The 21,755-nt window shown below is 39.0% G+C and overlaps 1 protein-coding gene across 2 annotated transcripts in view; it reads right to left on the reverse strand.

Annotated features, from left to right (window-relative positions):
- The window catches only part of LOC108885348 (xenotropic and polytropic retrovirus receptor 1 homolog), a 102,530-nt gene extending 86,702 nt beyond the window's left edge, over positions 1-15,828 (reverse strand). For both annotated transcript variants that reach the window (XM_051070193.1, XM_051070192.1), the window contains exon 1: positions 15,325-15,828. In XM_051070193.1, the coding sequence (XP_050926150.1) occupies positions 15,325-15,393 (69 nt within the window). In that variant the 5' untranslated portion in view covers positions 15,394-15,828. The remainder of the gene's footprint in view (positions 1-15,324) is intronic.
- Positions 15,829-21,755: the final 5,927 nt, after the last annotated feature.

A 21,755-nucleotide genomic window follows, 5' to 3' on the forward strand; every position in this document is an offset into this window, starting at 1 on the left:
AAAAAGTTTCACGGTTAAAACTGAGTGTAACTACTCTAGTCTATTTTACATTTTTAAAATCTTGCTCAGCAGCATTAAATGATTACATTCAATGAGTGGTAAATTTAAATATGAAATTTATTGAAATACTGTAAAAACGAGTCAAGACGACACAGTATGCAACCTATATTCAAAAACACACTTTAAACTACATTTACAGTGCATTCAGAAATATTCACATTGTTTGGTTAAGTAAAGTAAAGTAAAGCAAATTAACTCATAGATCAGAGTTTTATGTGTCTCAAGCTTCACCTACTTTTTAATTTACAGTGATTAATGCATAGGAAATGTTTCAGTGCAGATGAACTGACAAGCTGACAGAGACAGTGTCAGAAACATAGTGTATAATTTTATTCTGAGCAGACATTGAAGTCATGTGTAATATTTGAAAGTAAGAAATCAGTGTCTCTCTCCTTACATTGATGACTGATTTGACCAAGAGGTACCATTAGTAAAGATAGGTCTTGGGTTATAAACTTATGTCCAATCAGGATTTCAATGTTCTCCCAAAATAATCTTCTATAATTTAACATGCTCTGATATGTACTTTGGTATCAACTGCATAAGGCATCCTGTCAGACAGCTGCTTCAGGCTCAGCAGGAGGAGACAGAGAGAAATTCAGGGTTGGTTGTGGAAAAGCAGCCAGCGGGCAGGTTAGGTTCACACAGTAAGTTACCAGAGTTTAAGTTCTCTCAGTTTCTGGAAATCTCAGTATTAACAAACTCAGTTTTCACTAAAGCTGCTTTCTGGAACACACTCCAGAACTGTATTTGCGTTGCTTTGATATTCTTGTGATGAACAGGGACTACAGAAATAGTTGGGGGTTTTGTTTGTTTTTGTTTTTACTCAAACACAGAGAAAAATCTGTAGATTCAATATGTAGCACAGGGTTGTGTACAAAAAGAAAAAATAATTTTGTTTTCATTGATTGACTACAACAACAGAGCTATAATCTGAGGGAAGAATTCTGGATCAATATTAAACTGTTGCCACTGTAACCTGAGAGATTAAGCACTCAGCAGGCCGAGGGGATAGAGAAGAGTTTTCAAATATTGCATGGAATTAAGTCTACTGCTGTGAGCCCCATTTATTTCAGCCAACATTCCCATCAGCTCCACTGCCTTCACTGTGCTTTCCTTCACTACCAAGAAAAACAGCTTCTTTTCATACAAATACAGTATACACAGGTTCAGAAACTAAACCCCAAGTCAGGCCTCTTGTTTCTTACTAATACCTTTTTTTTCACAAGGGACCCATCTTTCCAACATGCTGTGTGGGAAATGGACAACTAGCCATCATTGTATATGCTATAAATCACACCACCAATAACTGTATTATTTGTGGCTGGCTGGCTGTTACTTTAGGAGGCACTCGATTAGATATGCAGTGTAGTTTTGTGTGAGCAGAGCACACAGATGAAGGGGCTGAGCAAATCAATGGGCTGCACAAAATGAAGCAACAAGGCAAACCCCTCTTTAATGTTATTATGAGAAGTGTAAAAATATTTTCAGTTCATTATAAAAACTGTGGCACGACAATTAGTTTGTGGCAGGCCTACACAGGGTAGCAACTTTTAATCCCTTGGCCAACTAATTGTGCACATACATACATCTACATTTGCACATTTTTGTCACGTTTTTCTCAAAATAATGTTATTATAAAACCAGCTAAGTGGTCGGAGAAGAGGTGAGAGGAGGTCAAAAGACACCACACTGTCCTATGGAAAAACATCTGCATCTTGGAATCTGATAACAGCAGCTTAAGATGGAAACCCTTGTGTGTTTTGAGGAAACAGAGCTAACGTGCACTTGTCAAAAAAGTAAAGAAACATTTGGGCTACGGCAGCTGCATAGATACAACATGGAGGCTGTCAGGTATTCTGGCTGGCCAGCTAAAACTGCTCACGTTTCTAATGCCTGTGTAGATGATCAGGACACTCTTCAGGACACTCCCCTCTGGCAGGAGGTTGCGGCCCATCAAAACCAAGACCTCACACCACAACAGCTTCTACCCCTCTGCAACTGGGCTCCTCAATAAGATCTCAGTGTTTATTAATGCTCTCTCTGGACAATCACTGTTTATGCTTTTTCACTTCACTATCACTGTTCTTTAGCACCGATATACCAAGACAAATTCCTTGTATGTGCAAACTTAATTCTGATTCTGATTCTAGTGAAGACATCATTAGGCTTACTGCTCTCTTCTTTTCAAAACACCATATATACTGACAAATATACTGACAAATAATGTGTTTTTAGTAAGGGCCAACACATGCCACCAGAGCAGTTTCAGTGTGTCTTGGCATTGATTCTCCAAGTCTACTGGAGGGATGGAACACCATTCTTCCAAAAGATGTTGAGGGAATATCCTCAAATTGTGGTGTTTTTATTGATGGTGTTAGAGAGCGCTGCCTTGTTGACATGCACGCAGATAACTGCAGACACTATAGTCCATGGAGTGTACTTGCAGGAGCACATGCACATATAGTGCCCATGTACACCACAGCTGCATTTGCCCACTTGTTGAAAATATGGATGGTTCATCTGACCATACCACCCATTACCACATCTCTGTAGAACTGTGTCTGTGGTTGTTACACCACTGAGCTCTTAAATGTGCATTCATCTTTGTAATGAGGGATTTATTTGCTGCAACCCGACTATAATATCCCTCTCTGTAACTGTCACAGTCTGATCACATCCCTGCACTGCACTGAGTTGCTCTGTTTTTCCATATCACCCTAATGCATGAGCATCACTGTTATCAAATGTGTGCCATCATCCACAAGTTCCAATTCTATTTACTGATGTCTTTCCCATAGATCTAGATGCAGATGTCATATTAGTCATTGTTCCTGCTGAAGCACCAGCCAGTTGAGCAGTCTGTCCCATGCAGTGCACCTGTGTGGAAGAATCTGCAGTTGTTATCTTTCTCCACTCATTTATTCAGGTTTTTTCATTAATTTGTCACCTGTCTTTATCTTCTATGGGAATTCCTTGGATTTACCAGCAGAGGGAGTCTCAGTGACCTTTAAGTCTTAAGGTTTGTTTCTGGCTCTAATGAAAAATGACTGTATGTCTGTATTTGACTGTGCTATATTGGCCCTAATGCCGAGACAACACACAGCCACAAAGAACACAGTTCCTTTTGATACGATGCTAATCAATGGTGACACAGTGCTTTGTTCGCCAATCTGATGTCATGCTATCCTCAGCAGCAAATACACATACAGGACATAAAGACACATGTAGGTGATATCTGGCAAAACAACAAGCTTTCCCACACTTCTGCTGAGGCCCATGGGATGTGTGTGTATGCCTGTGTGAATATGTGTATATGTGTTTGGTCAGTAGGCTGGCTCAGCATGTGCTAAGGTGAAAGTTTCCAAAACAAAACACACGCAGCTCAAGAGGAAGGAGAGCAGCTCTGCTTATCCTCACAGATTAGCCTACTTCTGTTCTTTCCCCCGTCGCTCTCTCCTTCTCCACCTCTCTCTCACTCCCTCTCTCTCTCTTAGCCTCTCAGTGGCCTTGTAACTCAGTCGAGGGCATATTCTCTCCTCTCACACACACCTCTACCTTGGTACAGACACATAACCTGTGGCAATCACCACAGGCAGACTGTCGCACCACTACAGTTTACCACAAATCCGTAGGATGGTGGTGACTCCCAATCCCTCTCTTTGTTTACTTTATCATTTCTTTTCATGTTTTTCCTCAATCACTTGTTTCATTATTTTTTTCTCTTTTCCTCCCTTTGTCCATTGATTTACAATTTATTATATCACCCTCTAACTAGCTCTGTTTCTGCCTACTCTCTTCTCTTTCTTGCTCTCTAGCTCCTTCTCCTTTGCCTAATCTCTTTTATACATTCCTTTGCTTCTCTTTCAGCCCCTCTCTTTTTTTCCCTAACCCCCACCCACAAAGAGACAAACACTTTATATCTTGACACCAAACTGTCAGAAGGATTATATGAGTCATAACTGGATTATGCTCGCATTTGTGTCCCATAGAAACCTAAGATGTCTAGGGTTTTTCTTATTTTTGTGATTCTGGTGCCTCACATAGCCCATATATGAAGTGTCTCCTGAAGGTGGGAAAAAAAAAAATGAAGGGAGCTGTGTTTGTGAATGCAACACCTCCAGGGAGCATAACAGCAAGCTTCTGGAGATATGTTTGTTGCAAGACAGTGATGTCACGCTTTGTGACGCACAAATGACGCAAACAAAAAGCAAGACCAGTGGCTCCACTCAGTATTAACATCTGACTGAGCAGCTCTTTAAACAGTGAGTGGATTCAATCACTTATTATTTTCTTATAGGTGAAAAATATTTAAGTGTTTTGTTTACGCACAAATTACTTAAACTAGCACAAACTATAAATAATCCAATTCTAGTTATTTTTGACTATTAATTTGTGTATCATAAGAGCTGAAAATCAGTTTAAGAGTGCATGTTCTAAACCTGTGATCTGGATTTTGGTGACAACTTACTGCTTGTTTCTATTTGGATAACTGACTATGCCTTTAGGGAGCTTAGCAGTTTGAAGATAATTTAATTTATCTCAATTAATATGCAAATTACCAGAGCTGTGTATTCCAAACAGATATTCTAGCTACACAGATATGTTCTGAAAACATTACGTTTCTATCATATGTTCTTCAGTTGTGTGTTTAGATACAGACCATGTCACTATGAATAAACAGCAGGTTTTCTGAAAAACTGCAACATGCAGTTTGTCATCTGTCAGTTCAGATTGAGTTTTGATTTTTTTTTTCACCTAAAAGACTGTATCCTAGTGGATATCCGTCTGGATTGGGACAACACTAATGTTGTTAGTTACACCTGTGCCGTTTCCCACTAAGGCAAGTCAAAATGGTTAAAGTGAAAAATGCCCCACACAGTTTCCTACATCCATGGGGTGATGCCATGGCATGGCCCTGTTTTGTCAGACCAACAGTTCAAAGCTGAAAGATATTCTGTTTACTATCACAGCAAAGCAGCAAATGCTGCAACTAGAGAATGTATGTGGTCTAAATGATCAATTATCAAAACAGCTGCAGTAGTTGATCATTTTTCTGTTAATCAACTGCACAATCTATCAACAACTCTTAAGCTATATATTAGAAAAAAACTTAGATCTGAAACAACAGTTAATTGGACACCACTACTGTAAGTAAACCTATAAAAGTAATCCATACTCTGTCCCTACAGAATACACACTGGTGAGCCAAAACATTATGAGCAACCCTGTCTAATATGCTGTTGGTCCTCCACCTGCTACCAAAACAGCTCCCACCTGCCCTGTGGTATCTAGCACCAAGACGTTAGCAGCAGACCCTTTAAGTCCTGTAAGTTGTGAGATGGATGCTCCGACCCAGTCACCTGACCATGACAATCAAAGTCACTAAGGTCGACTCATCACTTACTGTGTTGCATATCCCAGATCTTGGCATACACCACTGTTACAAGGTAATCATCATTATTTCCTTAATAGGTGAGCGTCTATGAAGCAACAAGTGCTAACCCAAATATTCACTGGGACCTTAGCGGCACTCTGCTGAACCTGCTAACTGCAGTAGAAGGTGACAGACAGAACAGAGAGATAAATAATACTGGTATGGTATGTCTCATACAAGACACACTCACAGGAAAGGAGACAGCTATGCAAACTCAAAAGACGTCCATGCACGTGATCTATGCATGTGCACCGGTTTGAATGAAGAGTGAGTGTGCGCACGTATAGACCTTCTAATACTAGTCAGGTGGTAGATCACTCAGTTCTGATCTTTCACATCCCTCTGACTTTTCTACCCATTTCTTCTCCTCCTTCTCTTTTTCTCAATCTTTCCATGTTTTCCATGTTTAAGTGTTTTCTCATTCTCCAAATGTTTCCCTTTGGCCCTAGAAAGAAATTTAATTAAGAGTTTGTTTCAGGGATTACAACAAGAAAGCCTTTAGAAATGCCAGATTCTCTGGTCTCTCTTTTAATTCGTCTGTCTCCACAGTTATTCTCTACTTCCTTCTATGGACAAGTCCCATCTTTCTGCCTACACTAACCTCTGTGTGTCTGTCCACATCTCTCCATCTATTTTACCCTACATTTGGTCTCTCCTCCTCCTTTCTCTGACCCCCCTTTCTCTTCCACTCCTCTTCTACCAGCCTTTATCCTTTATTTTCCACTCTAATCAGATAACAAGACCAGCAAAATCAGCAGTGACTTCCATGACTATATTCTGCTGAAGGCAGCAATACCAAGGACCGGGTCCTGGACTAAAGTACACAAACATACAGACAAAGACAGGGTTGTTTCTACTGAGGTTTGCATTTTATTGACTAAACAGATTGGCAAGGCCTCTTCCATTTGGACAGATCCTCCAAATACAGCCAAGAAATGGTGCTTTGTAGCCCTGACTATCCAACAGTCCACTGCATGCTAGTCAACTGTTACACGCTCATCAAGCCACTATATATGCCATGACTGTGTCATATTTACCAAGTGTCCGTGTTGTGATGTTCATCAGTCAGTTGTGAATATACTGTATCATACTAACTACAAAAAAAAAAGCTACTGTCCAAAACGCAGCATGATCTCCACTGTCTGCTCTGGCTAGTAGCCTAGACAGGTTGTTCATCACAAGTTCAATTCATTTTACACTGATGTATTTTTCACTACCGTAGTTCACTGTTTGTAAGTTATCCATCATGTGTTGGAGTGAAATGTTAATGTTCACTCTAAAGCCAAGATCGATTCAAGTTTGCTACTGAGATGGGATAGCTTTTGGGGAACAAAAAAATATACTATTGCTAATGCAGCACTAAAAATAACATGTTGGTTATGTGTTGCTTTAAGAGTGATTTTATTTCAGTACAAAACCCTCTTGATACAAATAATCAAACTTATCAAATGCTGTCTAAACAGAAACAGCAAGAACTTTGCCTCAAAGAATCTGTAAAATAATGATTCAAATCAGGAACTTTATTGTCAACCAGGATCCAAGACTATGAATATGATCAAGCATTCTTGACAACTTTTGGTACTTAACAGTTTTCAATACTCTCCAAGTGCTATGGACACATTCAGGTCCATACCAAGTTTCAGTACACAGCCTTATTTTCAACTAGTATCATTCTATCAGCAACTGAAGGCACTTTTGCTGCCAATAGAATCAATTAATAACCAAAATAAATAACTCAAGCCATAGCAGCACAGCAGCTCACTTTCAGTTAGCTACCACTGTTACATGTACCTGAAGATTGACATTCATATCAGTCCCACAACATGCAAGATTGAAATGCACCCAATGCACATCCATTCTGTACAGTATATTCTAATCCAACCAAGCTGTGGGTGAAAATCTGCCTTTCCCACCAGTGATCCTAGGCTTGGAAATTCTCATTATGCATTGCACCTAAGCATTTACCTAAACTTTGACTTCCAGGTGGGGCTGCAAGATAAACCAATAACAATATATATATGACAATATAACTTTTCCTCGATAGACATTTACGACATGGTCGATAACAACATTGATAGAATTCATTCCACCTGTGTTTTGACAGACAATTTGAAAAGCCAATGATAATGAGGATAGTGCTGCGCCAAACCAATCATGTGGCTGGATCAGAATTAGAAGCACATCAGGTTAGGCTGATGCACACAACATGGAGTGCAAGAGTAACACAAGAGTAGCATACATGCTAATGTTTTGGATACTGCAGCCATGCACAGCTGTACGTCAGGAGCAGGAGCGAGATAGAAGAGAAAATGTTAACGAAAACTAGAGCGACAGCGTTACCAAAGAAGACGGACACAGCCCCGACTGACAGAGGACTGACAGGTACAGAGAGCCAGTAGAGACAGACACAACTGATAATAACTCTGTGGGATTTGTCCCAGTAGAAGATACAAAATACAAATCCGACTTAATGTTCGCTAGTTCATTCTACCATTTGCTCTCTTTGTCTTTTCTTTTTCTCTCTCCCTCTCAGCTCAACCGGGTATTTTGCAGATTTATAATTATGCAGCAGCAACAATAATTCACATCACTGCTATAAACTGTATATAGTGGAGACACTGCAGACATAAAGTTGGCGTCTTGGTCATAGCTCAGTTATCTCAACTGCTTTTAACTCGTCATATCACCGGTAGTTTCAGCTTTAGCTGTGTCCGTTCTCGTGACCAGCATACAGCTCTCACCTGACACCAGAGCGGAGAGAATCAGAGCGACTCACACTGTCTGCGTCACAATGTCGCTATGCCCTCCGTTTTCATCAAGTAATTCCACAGTGAGTTAGTTTTGTTGTTTGGTCATTTTCAGACCAGATGTGGTTGTCGCTGTGTTGCTCCTGCAGTGCTGTGTGTGTGAACTGTGAGGCGGCTAAAAAAAAGTTTAACAACTTGTCCACTGACATTCTGTGAGTTGAATCAGGGTCTTTCTCACTGATGCATCAAATAGTCGACATTTAGGGGGCAGCCCTAAAACTGACCTTATGGTATCTTCACATCTCCCTCAGGAGTAAAAGGAAGCTCTAAGATCAACAGAAATAGTGATTTAATTTATATTGGGATATATATATCGATATTGACCGATATGAAAAATCATATCATGATATGATTAGCCCTTCTTTCAATCTGAAAAAATTTAATCTTACAAAACATTTCAAGATTGAAAAATATAGATTACCTTTACGCAGTATTAAGATACAATTTTATTGATTCTCAAGGGGAAATTCACACCATGTACTACATAAGTCTGTCAGTGCTGTTTCAGGGGCTCTTTTTTAAATGTCTGCTGACTACCGCTCTGACTGCAACTAAAAACAGAGGATTGTTGATTCACCCTTATTTATCAACATTATATATCAGCTTCTCTGTTCAGGAGTCCAACTGAAACCAGCAACGGTCAGCAAACTAACTTCCCATGAACTAACATGAAGCTGCTGCAGCTTGGAATTTCCACCACTGTGTAATGTCGACTAAGGAAAAAACTAGGAGCTTATTTATAAAAGAATAAAACACCTCAGGCCAATGGCATATGGAAGTTACATCATAAACAAGGTGCTGCTGTCTACTTTTCGAGTCACATACTGTAACTGAATGGAGAAAAACCCTGGCAAACAAACACAACTTTAAAATGAAACTAAAATCAAAGGGTTGTTCCTTTCTTTCCTCAATTAAAGCTTGTATCGCAGTCAAAAAGTGTATTACACAAGTTGAGGATCACATGAGAAGAAAAAAATATCTACTGTCAACCACTCAATGTTGCAACTGAATGCTTGCGAAGATGAGACCTTTTTTCTTACTCTTAGATCAAATATTGACCGTTTCCAAGTCACAAGTTAGTTCTTTTCATCCATTTACATCCATTCATTTAGGTTTTGTGTTAAGAACACATATAGCACTAGTGAAAACACAAACACGAGTTTTTACAATCCTGTCATTATAATGGGGTGTGTCTTATTGCAAAGAAAGTAATGACAGAACTTTATCTTTATAAAGTGGAACATTTTCTATTGTTAAAAAAAAAAACTGATTCCCTGGTGGCCTGGAGGTTTACGTTTCCAACCATGAACCACAGTGAAGCGCCAGTGTGCTGATGCTTCAAATCCGAGGACCTTTGTTCCAGGTCACTCCCCATTGTCTTGTCTGGTCACCTTTCTACAGCCTAATACAGACATTTAATGACAAACATTTTCATGTGTGTTGTAATACAACATGTTTTATCATCCTTTGCTTTATGGAACTAATGGTGTAGGTCTTGTTTTTCATACGACTTGAGTTACAAAATGAATTTAATTTATCACCACTTGGGTCAACTTGCACTCACCATGTTCATTTTGGAGATGTGAGGACACAGCATGATCACCACAGTTCAGTGCAGCAAGAAACAGGAACAGGACAATCAAGCAGTTTATCCAGATTATCTAAATCATTTATTTTGGGGGTAAATCGAAAAGTAAGTGCACCTGATATGTTGGTTACAGTCCTTCATTGTACAGGAAAAGAGTGTACTCACAACTAAAAAAAGCACAGTGGGTCAAAATTAAACCAGAAAGCAGAGTGTGGGTAATAATGTTACCATTCATCTTTGCTTAATCCTCCTAGTTTGGAGGGAAACCTCTGGGTTTGTTTAAATCCTGAATGATCATCTGACTGCTCCTGTGTTTTGCACCTTCTGATTTCTTTTGAAAGATACTATCACATTCTGAGATATCAACAATCTATAAGGCAGATAAAATGTTACCCTAACCAATAAAAATGACAGTCGAACCAACAACAATAAGACCAAAGTTGTAATTCCCCTTTACATTTCAGGACTGAGTCTGAAGACATGCTGGTTACCTCATTATTACAGTACAACTTTGCTGTTACAGCAAGACAAAGTGAGATTTTATTGCCACATGAGTAATCTTTGCAGGAAACAGACACTGGCACAAAGTTGCAGTACTATAGCTACTACAGCAGCATTGCCACTGTAAACTGGAGTCATGAAATGGCACCATACTGTACACTAGCATCATAGAGCTCAATCAATCCATAACCATTCTATTTCTACAAGCGCAACAGTAAGTTCATTTCTCAATTAGTCAATCAAAAGAAAATGTATCTGCAACTATTTTGATAATCAGCTCATCATTTGAGTCATTCTTCAGCCAAACATGTCAAACATTTATGGGTTCCAGCTTCTTGCTGCTGATGTCTCACTGCTTCCCTTTGTCGCATACAATAGTAAACTAAGTAGATTTGGGTTTTGAACTGCTGGTCTGAAAATACAAACAATGAGAAGATGTCACTTTGGCTCGGGATTTTGTAGACTAAATGATTAATTAGTTAACAAAGAAAATAAACAAGATTAACTGCTAATTAAAATAAAGTCTAATAAATGATAAAGAAAAATCATTAGTGGCAGCCCTACTCTTCTCACTCCTTCCCCTTTTTCTAGCACTGTCCTTCTTTCTGGACTTGCTGGTCACATTTCACGTCTGGTCCATCTTTCACACACCTCTTGCAGTTCTGTCCTTATGACCCACGTAATGTGTTACATTTCTACTTTTAATAACAAAAATACCCCAAAGCCTGACTGAGTGCTCGAGCCATGCCATCATTAAGCAGGTCTTTTGTAAATGTGGTTGTTGAGTTTTACAGATGACCATCAGGCATTTATATTCTTACAGTTCCTGTCTGGTAGTCACGCTAGGAATCTGTCAGGTTAAATAAAGCTGCTTCCATCACACATTTTTACCGGGAAGTGTAGCCAGTGTGTCAACAAAGTCTGAGTCTGCTCTATTGTCCATTCTGAATCAGAATATCTCACATTTCTGCAGATAAAACTCCTGGGAAAAAAATTACTGCACACTGCTACAATGTCAATACTCTGAGCTGAGCAGGCACTGAAATAAATCATGGCATGTTTGAAACAGCCCAGGCCAGCATGAAAACAAAGACAGTCTTTGGTTCAGCGCCCATCACATCATAACAGCTCAGGGTACATCTCTGTTTATCTAACTGTCCAGCTAAGTGTCTGACCCAAACTCAGCTGCCATGAGAAAACATGACATGCATGTAACAGCCGTGGTCAGCATGGCTCTGCAAACCTCAGAGACCCGGGTCCCACGTCTTCACATGGACTAAAACTAACTGGGCTCAGGGCCAGATTTACAGCTGGATGGAACAACAAGCTACATCTGGTCTGAGTCCAAACGCTGCAAGAGCAGGAAACAACTGACTCCATGTGAAACTGCTGTGAAAATACGCAACACAGAAGTGCACAAAAATAATCATACTAATCTCAGTCACTGCTACAAATATTATTACACTGAATATCACCTTCATATGATTGACACTCAAAGTGTTTCTCTGGGCCAGAATCACATTCTCAGGTTGCATAGTGTATGGGTGGGTTGCATTCATCTACTGTTAAAGCAGCTGGTCTCATAATCAATTACTAAAGTGACAACAGAAAAGCAATCAACAAGTCTGATATATACAGGCTGCGATTATCAATTATTTTGATTATTAATAATAGATACCCAGCAGAGTTTTCTTGGAAACAAAGTTATGTTGACATTCAGTGCTAACTTACTAAAGCACCCTGTTTGTAGGGTTAGGGTTAGGGTTAGGGTTCGAATGGGATGTTCAGGACATTAAGCACCTATTATGTCAGCCAAGTGATTTGTCACATCTTTTATGCAGGTGCAAGCAAAACAAATATCTGGGCTTCATTATTTCACAATTTTTTAATCTGATGTATAATGGTCATGTTGAGGCATTTCATCTGGGCCTCCAGTGCCCTTCAAGTGTCAGAAGCTCCTGGTGAATTAACACACACATGACAAGGTAAATACAGGTCCACAGTCACATGTTCATGGACATGCACAGAGCAGCGCTGCTGCTGAAAAAGAATCCTAATGGAAACACTCTACTCCCTTATGCAAAGGAACTTTAAACAAAATGGAGAAAAATGCTGATTGTAGTGGTCTCTGCCTTCCCAATTCTGTATGATGCATCTTTCACAAGTTACCGTGGCATAAAAAGTAGAGTATCCGTGAACGTTAAGTGGAAACAAATCGGTGACATTGTTGGTGTGTCTGATATTGGCAGATATGCCACAAAACAACTGTCCACTCAGAGTATGTAAATGATGCTCAACACAACACACCTCCACAGCCAGAGATTTGTGAGAGGTCACTACTACTGCCAACTACTTTGTATCTGTATGTGTGAACACAAACCAACAACCAGACCATCTGCACAGCAGGGATACCAAAAGAGGGGTGCGCACATCCTACACATACCTATAGGCTATTTAGTGTTGCCAAATAATCTAACCACTGCCAAACCAGTGCAGAAAATGATTAACACTGATTAATACAGATGATTAGTAATATATATACCATAACATTTTATTTCCTACATAAATTATTTTGAAGACATTTTATTCTAACAATCACCAAGGTCATTTCCAGAGACAAAAATTTGGCAAGAGAATTTCCAGCAGCCAAACCCTACAGACCAGTCTGCATTTCGAGGCTTTCTAACTCACCAGAGGCTGTTTGGTTTGGTTATTACAGAAGCTGATCTGGTTGTTGTTCGGATCTCTGAAGCTGAGCTAAGTTGGGTGAATTGTTTAAAGGTGGTAGGCTGATATAACACTGAACAGGACTGCTGAAGCTGCTCGTCAGACTGCATTTCTACCTGCAGGAAAAAAAAACATTGGCTCGAAGCTTAATGGAACTGTGCCGCAAAAGGAACATTGAACTAAAACAATGTGTCATGAGTGCAGAGAGGAGATGACTGATCCTCTGACTTCAGGCCAGAAAGCTTAATTCTGGCACATACTGACTGGAAAAAACAGACAAATGTATGAATGAACCAATGAATAAATAATCTAAATATATAAGACACTAGCAGCTGCTATTTCAAAGTCACGTCAAATAAATTCCAGGACTTCTTAATGTCATAACATTTGAGGGGGCGAACTCAATGACACTGACTGAAAGAATGTGCTGCAGTCACACTGAGCTGTACCAGTATGTGACTATGCAGAGTGCAGGCGATGACTTATAAGAATACTGCAACTGCCATCACCAAACAATGCAGATACTGCTGCTCTCAGGGAGAGAAGCCCTGGAAGCAGAAACAAGATAGCTGCATTCCTGTCACATCCGTCCTCACAGCGTGGAAACACCACCTACACCTAGTACACCTCTTGATGCAACTTTATAGCTTATTTATACACATATATATTGACATGGGCTACGACAACAAATGATGCTATACTGATATATTCCTGTCCCATATTTCCTGTCCTATCAGTTGTAATTGGAGCAAAAACACACTGCTGCATTTCTTTGATGCTTGAGAACATGAAGGGTAACTTTAGAGTAAACGTGAATGCATTTATAACATTAAATTAAGGCAATGAAGACAGGAAAGCTATTTAGAGAAGTAGTGTTTCTTGATAAACAACATCCATGCTTTTTTTTCACTATTTTATTACATTCTACTTCAGATTATATCAGCTTTAAGTAACTAAATTTAATCACATAAGTAACTTGCACAAAGACCGAAAAGAAACTTCTGGCTGTTGCCTGGTTGATGCTCTCAGCCCCTGTGGTCCCTCAAGGGCATAGAAGACATTTACATCACACTGATTACACAGAACCACAAAGTATGATTTGGCTGAACAGTTCAACAACAGAGTGGCAAGTCTGCTCCACTGATATGATCTTGCTGATCACATCAATTTCTCAGATCTTATGTGAGAGAACTGGTGCTGGTGTTTGTGTGACAGCCTAACCAGATGGCCAACTCTACCTCTGTGTAACTGACTTATATATATTACTTGTACTTACTTATATTACTGTGTATCTTGTATGCATCTGTTTACTGTGGACTGATTACTGGATTGATTACTGGTAATGAAATCTGTCCAGCACACAGACCAGCAATGTTACAGCTTTGATTTGTCCTTATGAGCTAGATTTGGCTTTAGTGAGGCTTATGTAAGAACTGCCATTCTCTCAGGATCAGCAGCATGTTTTTGTTGTATAAAAACACAGGTAGTACAATCCCATTTACAATCAAGTATGCTTTGAATACCAGTGAAAAAAATATACTGGCAGATACAAAGGTTTTCCTGGAAATTTTTACAGTTTGTTTACCTTGACAGCCCTGTGTACGAATTAAGGCATCATAAAGATAATGGCTGGATGCTGAATTGCAAGCTTTAATAGCATTAATGGATCAAAGGTTGCAGATTGAGCTATCAGCACCTCTCAGTCACAGAGTGACCCTGCCTGTAAAACACGAACAGCGTTAACTGGGAGCTGGGTCAGCATTTGAGGACAGACAGAGGGGTTAGCAGGCGCAAAGATTAACCAGCTCAATAAGTGATGACTCAGCCAAATGCTTTTTGTCTCCCAAACACATTCCAAGCAGCTACAGAGGAGAGGCACACAGGTCTCTGCTGGCCGGCGTACATAGCAGCTCAATAACGCTTGATGTGACCGAGGTAGTAACCTGCAGAGCAACAAAACAAACCTAGCTAGCCTGCCAGCTAACAGCTCTTGCTTGATTTACGGGCAAAGCAGTTCCTCTCTTCCTGTTGAGGGGGAGAGTGAAAGACAAGGAAGCCATCTCTCACTAATGTCCAGTGGTTATAAACTGAAATAACCGGTATGAAACTTGACAGACATATAGTGATGCCGACAGCGGCTGCCCTGTTAGCCAGTAAGCTAGCTAGTGGCTATGAGAGAGCAGTTTAATATGAAGCTAACTTACCTCATATTGGATATACTGTTTTCTCCACTCCGGGGTGATGTGAGCGGAGAGATGCTCTGTGAATTTCATTTTGACAGTTTGGTGGCTCCCCTTCGCCTGTCTTTATTGTGACCAGGATCTGGTCTGTCAGTGGGAGGCTTCGCCGTAATGGTTCACCAACACAGAAACTCTCATCCGAAGATTACGATCGGGCTGTTCGGTCAAAGACAGAGAGATGCCCTTTTTGTCTTAACGTTAACCTAGCTCGTTACCGGCACATATTTCTGACGTTTCAGACACATTCGACGAGATGCTGGTGGAGTCACATTTTAGCCGTAGGACAATACTTAAATTTAGGTTTAATCTGTGGCGCCAACGTCGCAAAATAGCATTTGGTTTCTAGTAAACAGGCTCAAAGTGTTGGCGCTAGCTGGGTCTTGCTATCTTCCCCCCTCCTCCTCTCGCTCCGTCGTTCAGCTTCTATCTCTCTCCACCTCCTGTCTCCCGCGGCCTTCAGGTGCAGTAGGAAATAGTTGGTCGGCTTTAAATTTAATGGTGGGGCAGTGAGCTGGCTGTCATGGAAAGGGGAGGGATGAATAGTGTTACTGTCATTGTCTATGTTCAGCACAAGAACTGCTGTCATTTGTCGCTTTATTTAACCATACATTACTGCTCTTGTTCAACAACAGATTTCTGTTTCACTCTAATTTGCTGGGGTTTGCCAGTGTTTTAACGAACATCATTTTGTCCTTGATATTGTTGAACCTCTCTTCCGACCAAAAACACTTTAAAGTATCTTGTCCTTAATGTTTTTCGTTATCGTGCTAGATATCTTGGGTGTTTTGACCTTCGTTAATATGACAAAATGCGAATCAATAATGAATGTATTTGGATTTTACAGCAATGAATATATTTCTGGTTGAATTGGTATAATAACTGATTCTTGCTCTAGTTAATGAACCTTAGCATCTAAAATATACATTTCAGTCCTGTGTCACTGAGAAACATTGTCAGGGGCTATCCAAAATGATTTACATTTTCTGACCAAACGTTGTCTTCACTCTATATTCTAATAACACTTGAATGCCACATATGTGACGTCGCCAACCACCTTTGGGAGAAGATGACGTAGATGTTGATTGTCTTTGTGTGTGTGTGTGTGTGTGTGTGTGTGGTGGAAAGTTCCCATCACATATCCTCTGCATGATTGTGCTTGACTTGGTGAGAACGCGGTCTCAAGATCCAAATATTAACATACATGGAAATGTGTAGCAGACCAACATATTTCTCTGGGTATGTATAATTTCTGGGTTGGCGGTATGGCAGTATGAAACCATGAAAATATTCTATATGAAATGACTGCATCCATCTGTTGCATAGGTTCAAAAACTTAGAGTGCAAAAAGTCCAAAACAAACCTGCACAGCTCTGCAGCTCTGTTTGACATGCTGGTTCCTGACCATACAAAGCTCTAACTCTAATAACTCTAATACTGTCTGTTTTAGATCACCAGAATATCACCAGCCGTCGTTGTACCTGTCTTAACAAAACTGCAGCTAGATTTACAGTACACGTCCATGGACTGATACCAGGATACTGTTTAATACATTTTCTCAAAGCGCCTTCAATGAAGGAAGTTATGCTATAAACTAATCATATGACCTATAACCAATTCTTTTGCACATCCATCTCATATTACCATTCTAGAAAATATTTGTCATTGACAAGTCTTTATGAATAAGCTATGATATATTTATTTAACCTCAGTGTTTATCTATGATACTCACATGTCTATAAAGAAATGAAATCACATAGTAAACAGAGGAAAACACAGGAATAACTGTCATCATAAAACAGAACCCTCATGTCTGACAGTGACACTGCAACTAAAGAAATAAAAAACAAGCATAGTGATGAGAAGGAGAAGGAGTTGTCGATAATCAGCATCCTCTGGTGTTTCTTTAAGACATTGCATCTCATGTATTCCTTTTGTTAGTGTGTCTTAACTAGCATTAAATAGCATTAGAGGTACCAGCACTACTACTAGTAGAAGTAATAGCAGTCTTTACTGATAGAGCCATGGCACTCATTTTTTGGAATTTGTCAACTTGGTCTTTGTAGTTCTACAACTTTGTGAGCTATTATTTATGTAAACTCACATGTTAGTTGCAATACTTCAAATGCCACATTAGAAGATTGTCAGTGTCTCTAGAATATTTAAATAAACAACAAGTCCAGACAGCATTGCTCTGCCCATCAATGTTAAAACAGACAAAACTGCAACTTATAATGCATAAATGTATTTGATTATATTTACATATGCTCAAATTTGAAAGGGTTATTTGAAATTTTTCACTACTCTGGTCTTTTGAAATATTGTGCATGCCAGGAGACCCTCAATCAAACAGCTGTGTGTTTCATGAGCCCTTTAAAGTATCTTTGAGGTCAGCCACTGTGTGAGCTTGTTGTGCCACCTAGAGGTCAAGTAACAAGGACTTACACATCAGTAATACACACAGAAATCATGTCATTGCATTTAAACATAACTCAGCACTGGTGTACAGAGGTTAACATGCATGGAATTAAAAACTGACAACAAAATACTGCAGTTTCCTTGAAACATAATGCCTGATACCAACCAGATACCAGCTCTCTCTCATGGACCATTTTTAAAAAGGATCCCTTTATATTGTTCTAAGTCCAAGATTATTAATTCATTCATTTTGTTTTGCTGGTAACTACACCCATGTGTCATTGGTTTGATGGTTGATATTTCAGGCTTGTTTGCATTATTTGCACAACTTAATTTTATTTCCATATAATGACAACTGATGCCTGACACAAATCATGAAAACCTTTATGGTTATGGTAGTGTTAACATATTGCAGTCATGTGCTGTTGTTGCTATATTGTAAATGACTTAGGCTTTCGCCCTTTAAAAATAAACTGTGCTGGCTGCAGCTGCCTCATCATTTACTTATATAATATGTAATTCAAAATTTGATCAATAAAGAGAAACAAATGTCAGATTACATAATCTGTGTGTGTATGTGTGTGTGTGTGTGTGGAGCTGAGTGGGTGTGTATGCATGTATATGTGCATAAAACACATCTCTAAACAGGATTTCATGGCAGAACCTGAACATTAATGAAATACTGAGTGTAGCTGACATGACTTCCCAGAGAGTCAGCAGGACTAAATGTAGATCAATCATTACTGAGGATTAACAGACAGCCAGCGTCAGATTAGGCTGGCTTGCCTTTTATAACAAGGCTGTTTATATGTAAACTAGCTGGTGTCTGTAGTTCAAAATAAACAGTCAATAAAGAGTCATTTCCAGGAATCCTAGAAATAGTCTGTTTGTCAGAGGCAGTCATGTTAAGGACCAACAATCTGCACAATACCCATCAATCCCTGTTTGTCAATTGTATGCCTCCACTTCAAACTCAATGAGTTGCAACAACTTGCAAAAAAAAAAAAAAAAAAAAAAACAACTCCCCCATGTAAACAATAACAGCCAGTAACAGTCTGTGCCTCCACAATGCAACTAAGTGGCAATTAAGACCCAACTAATGTTCACATTAGGTCCTCAGACACCACAACTGTGATTATTTATTCATCCACCACTCAAGACCAAGATCCTCAATCGCTCAAAATGATGTCATTCCTTAGCTTGTCTGTTTTACTCAAAATAAATACATTCAAATCTATTACATTCTTGACTGAGGTTCTTCCTCTGCTGTACAGGCATTCCAGCCCAAATAGCTCTTTCCTCAATTTTATATTGTTAAATGACTACTGATTATTCAGAATCACTTTATGTAACTGAAAAAAGAGAGAAGAGTGCAGGTAAGAAACCAATTCAAGAATTAAAATAAGAATCACAGGTGTGTGAAATACATAGTAACATGATAAAATACTTACATGTAAATAAGTATTCTTTAAAAGGGAATATGTGCTTGCCAACTGTCAAATTTATACTCCAAACAAACAGGGGGCAGCATGTTACTAGAACTATTGTTAGAAACAAGGAGATGCATTCTCTGGTCCCTCCTCACCCTCACCTTCCCCAGTGCCATAATAATGTCCCACACAGGTCGACCTTGCAGTCTGATTATGTAGCTGGTGGGCTGTTTTCTTCAGATATTGTTAGACCGACAAAGGCAGTTTCACACCCAGTCTGCCCTGTCAGAGAGACAGGGAAGATGGTGGCAGGAGTAAAGGATGAGGAGGAACGTCAGGGAGAGGAGCAGCAGCAGCATCAGTAGCTGATCTTGAGGAAAGAATGGCTGCAGCACAGGTTTAAAGCCTTTAAACTCAGTTACTTCTTCTTCATTCCCTCATGCTGGACAGAGAGCAGACTGGATGCTACAGTGACTCGCTATCACCTCCTGAGGTAGAAAGTGGTATTACAAGACAGGACGATATCTCAGCAACATCAACATATTTGACTTTGTCAAAGCTGTTATTTCTTCACATTCTTTTGAGAATTTTAGTTCATTTTTGAATAATAAAATACTTCCATATAGCCCCTTAAATGGCTATTTTTACTTTCACTTATATGCTTTTTATATTTGCCATGTAGATACATAATTCTTCTTTCTTTGTTTCAGCCATTCTTCTTTTTTTTCTTTAATTCGTTTTACAGTTTTTAATATTTTTAACTGAAGCTTGTTGTACTACTTGTTATCTGATGTCATTTTTAGAAACTCAGTAAAGTTTGGAGAGGCTGATTACTAACTATCTGTTTGTGAGTGGACTGCATTATGTTTTTAGGTTTGTGTTCAGTGAGACTAATGACCAGCAAAGTAAAAACAGTGTCTCCTACAGTGTGTATGTAACAAAATCAGAATTTGTAGACAACTGCAGAAATTGACAGAGGACAAAAGATAGAAAATCTGTATAGATAGATAGAAATGTAATGTAATGGTGTCCTTCAGTAATTTAGCACTGCACTTCCACAAAGTTGGCAAGTTTGCAAGAAATGCAATAAAAGAAAAATTGTCCAAATTAAAATAGCAGAGGTTGAGATATCTTTTTACTCCCCACTAAAGTTTTTTTAAAAAACACTGGATCCTACATTTCCCATAATGCAGCACAAAAGCATCTTTTGTTTTCAGAATCCTTGCCTGGTAAAAGTCCATGTCTGTACTTTACACCTCCAATGTGTAAGATGCAAGATGTCTGATATAATTTCTTGTCTCCAAGTCCAGGCTGATATAACCCTGATGACATCACTACGACATCATTGGGGTTATTTTCTCCAGCCTGATAAGACTCATCCAAGACACAGAGGATATTAACTGTTTCCACTGACTGAGTAGTAGTCCTTGTACTGGAAAATCAGTGGAGTGACCCTTTTAGAGATAGGTACCATATTCATTACATTACTATTTTAATGCAAAAAAATACATCAGTTATATTCAGTAATTTACCTGAATTTAATTCCTGGCAATGTAGGCAAGGCTCTTAGAAAACAGAAATCCACTTGAATGGAAAGTCAAATTTTTTTCAGTCCCATTCATTCATCAGAGGGTGTCATGGTGTCATGGAGCCCGGGCTCTCTTTAATAGATCAATAAATAAATAAATAAATACATAAAATAAAATAAAATAAAATAAATAGTATTTCTCATAATAATAAAATAGCTTTATTTGTCCTCATTCACCACATAAAAAGTACATTAAGACGTTACATAAATACATACATAATAAACAAAACTCAGTACACAATTTGAAACAAGTTTAAAGTTAAAAGTCATCGTGTTGTAACATCTCTAGAATTTGGTCCTGAAGTATGTCTGTTTATGTCACCTTTGAGTTTAGCTGGAGCTGGCAGAAGTAATCGAGCAGGGAATTTAGAGTCTAACCAGTGGTAGAGGAAGTACTCAAATGTCTTGTTTCAAGAAAAAGTCCTGTATGCAAATAAGTACAGCAGTATTAACGTCAAAATACAATTAAAATACCACAAGTAAAAGTATGTAAAATGTCCCAGTTAAGAATATTATATATTATAGTATTGGGTTATAATTATTGATGCATTAATGTCTAAGCATCATGCTGATTTTAATATATATAAAACGTCTTTTTAATATATATAAAATCAATATATTCTAAGATATCTGTTGGTTATGTATGACACTGTTTTTTTTCTTTTTTTACATTACTTGTGATAAACATTCCACAGAGAGGCATGTAACATATACAGCACACACTTACATATGCAGCAGCTTTTAGTACATTCCAGCCACTCTGGAGCAGTGAGGCTCCTCTCTTGGCATTCACCGCGTGCCTTAATTGACTGATTTTAAATCAAGGTCCACTGTGAACACTGAGAGAGAAAGCCCAGAGTCACACACACAAAGACAGGGACATTAACCTTGAGGAACAATGTCCTGAGGTTAAACCCACCACACATCTTTTGTTTTCCTGCTTACTGTGTATATTTCTCTGA

The sequence above is a fragment of the Lates calcarifer genome, linkage group LG4 (assembly GCF_001640805.2).
Source record: "Lates calcarifer isolate ASB-BC8 linkage group LG4, TLL_Latcal_v3, whole genome shotgun sequence".
In the NCBI taxonomy this organism is placed as follows: domain Eukaryota; kingdom Metazoa; phylum Chordata; class Actinopteri; family Centropomidae; genus Lates; species Lates calcarifer.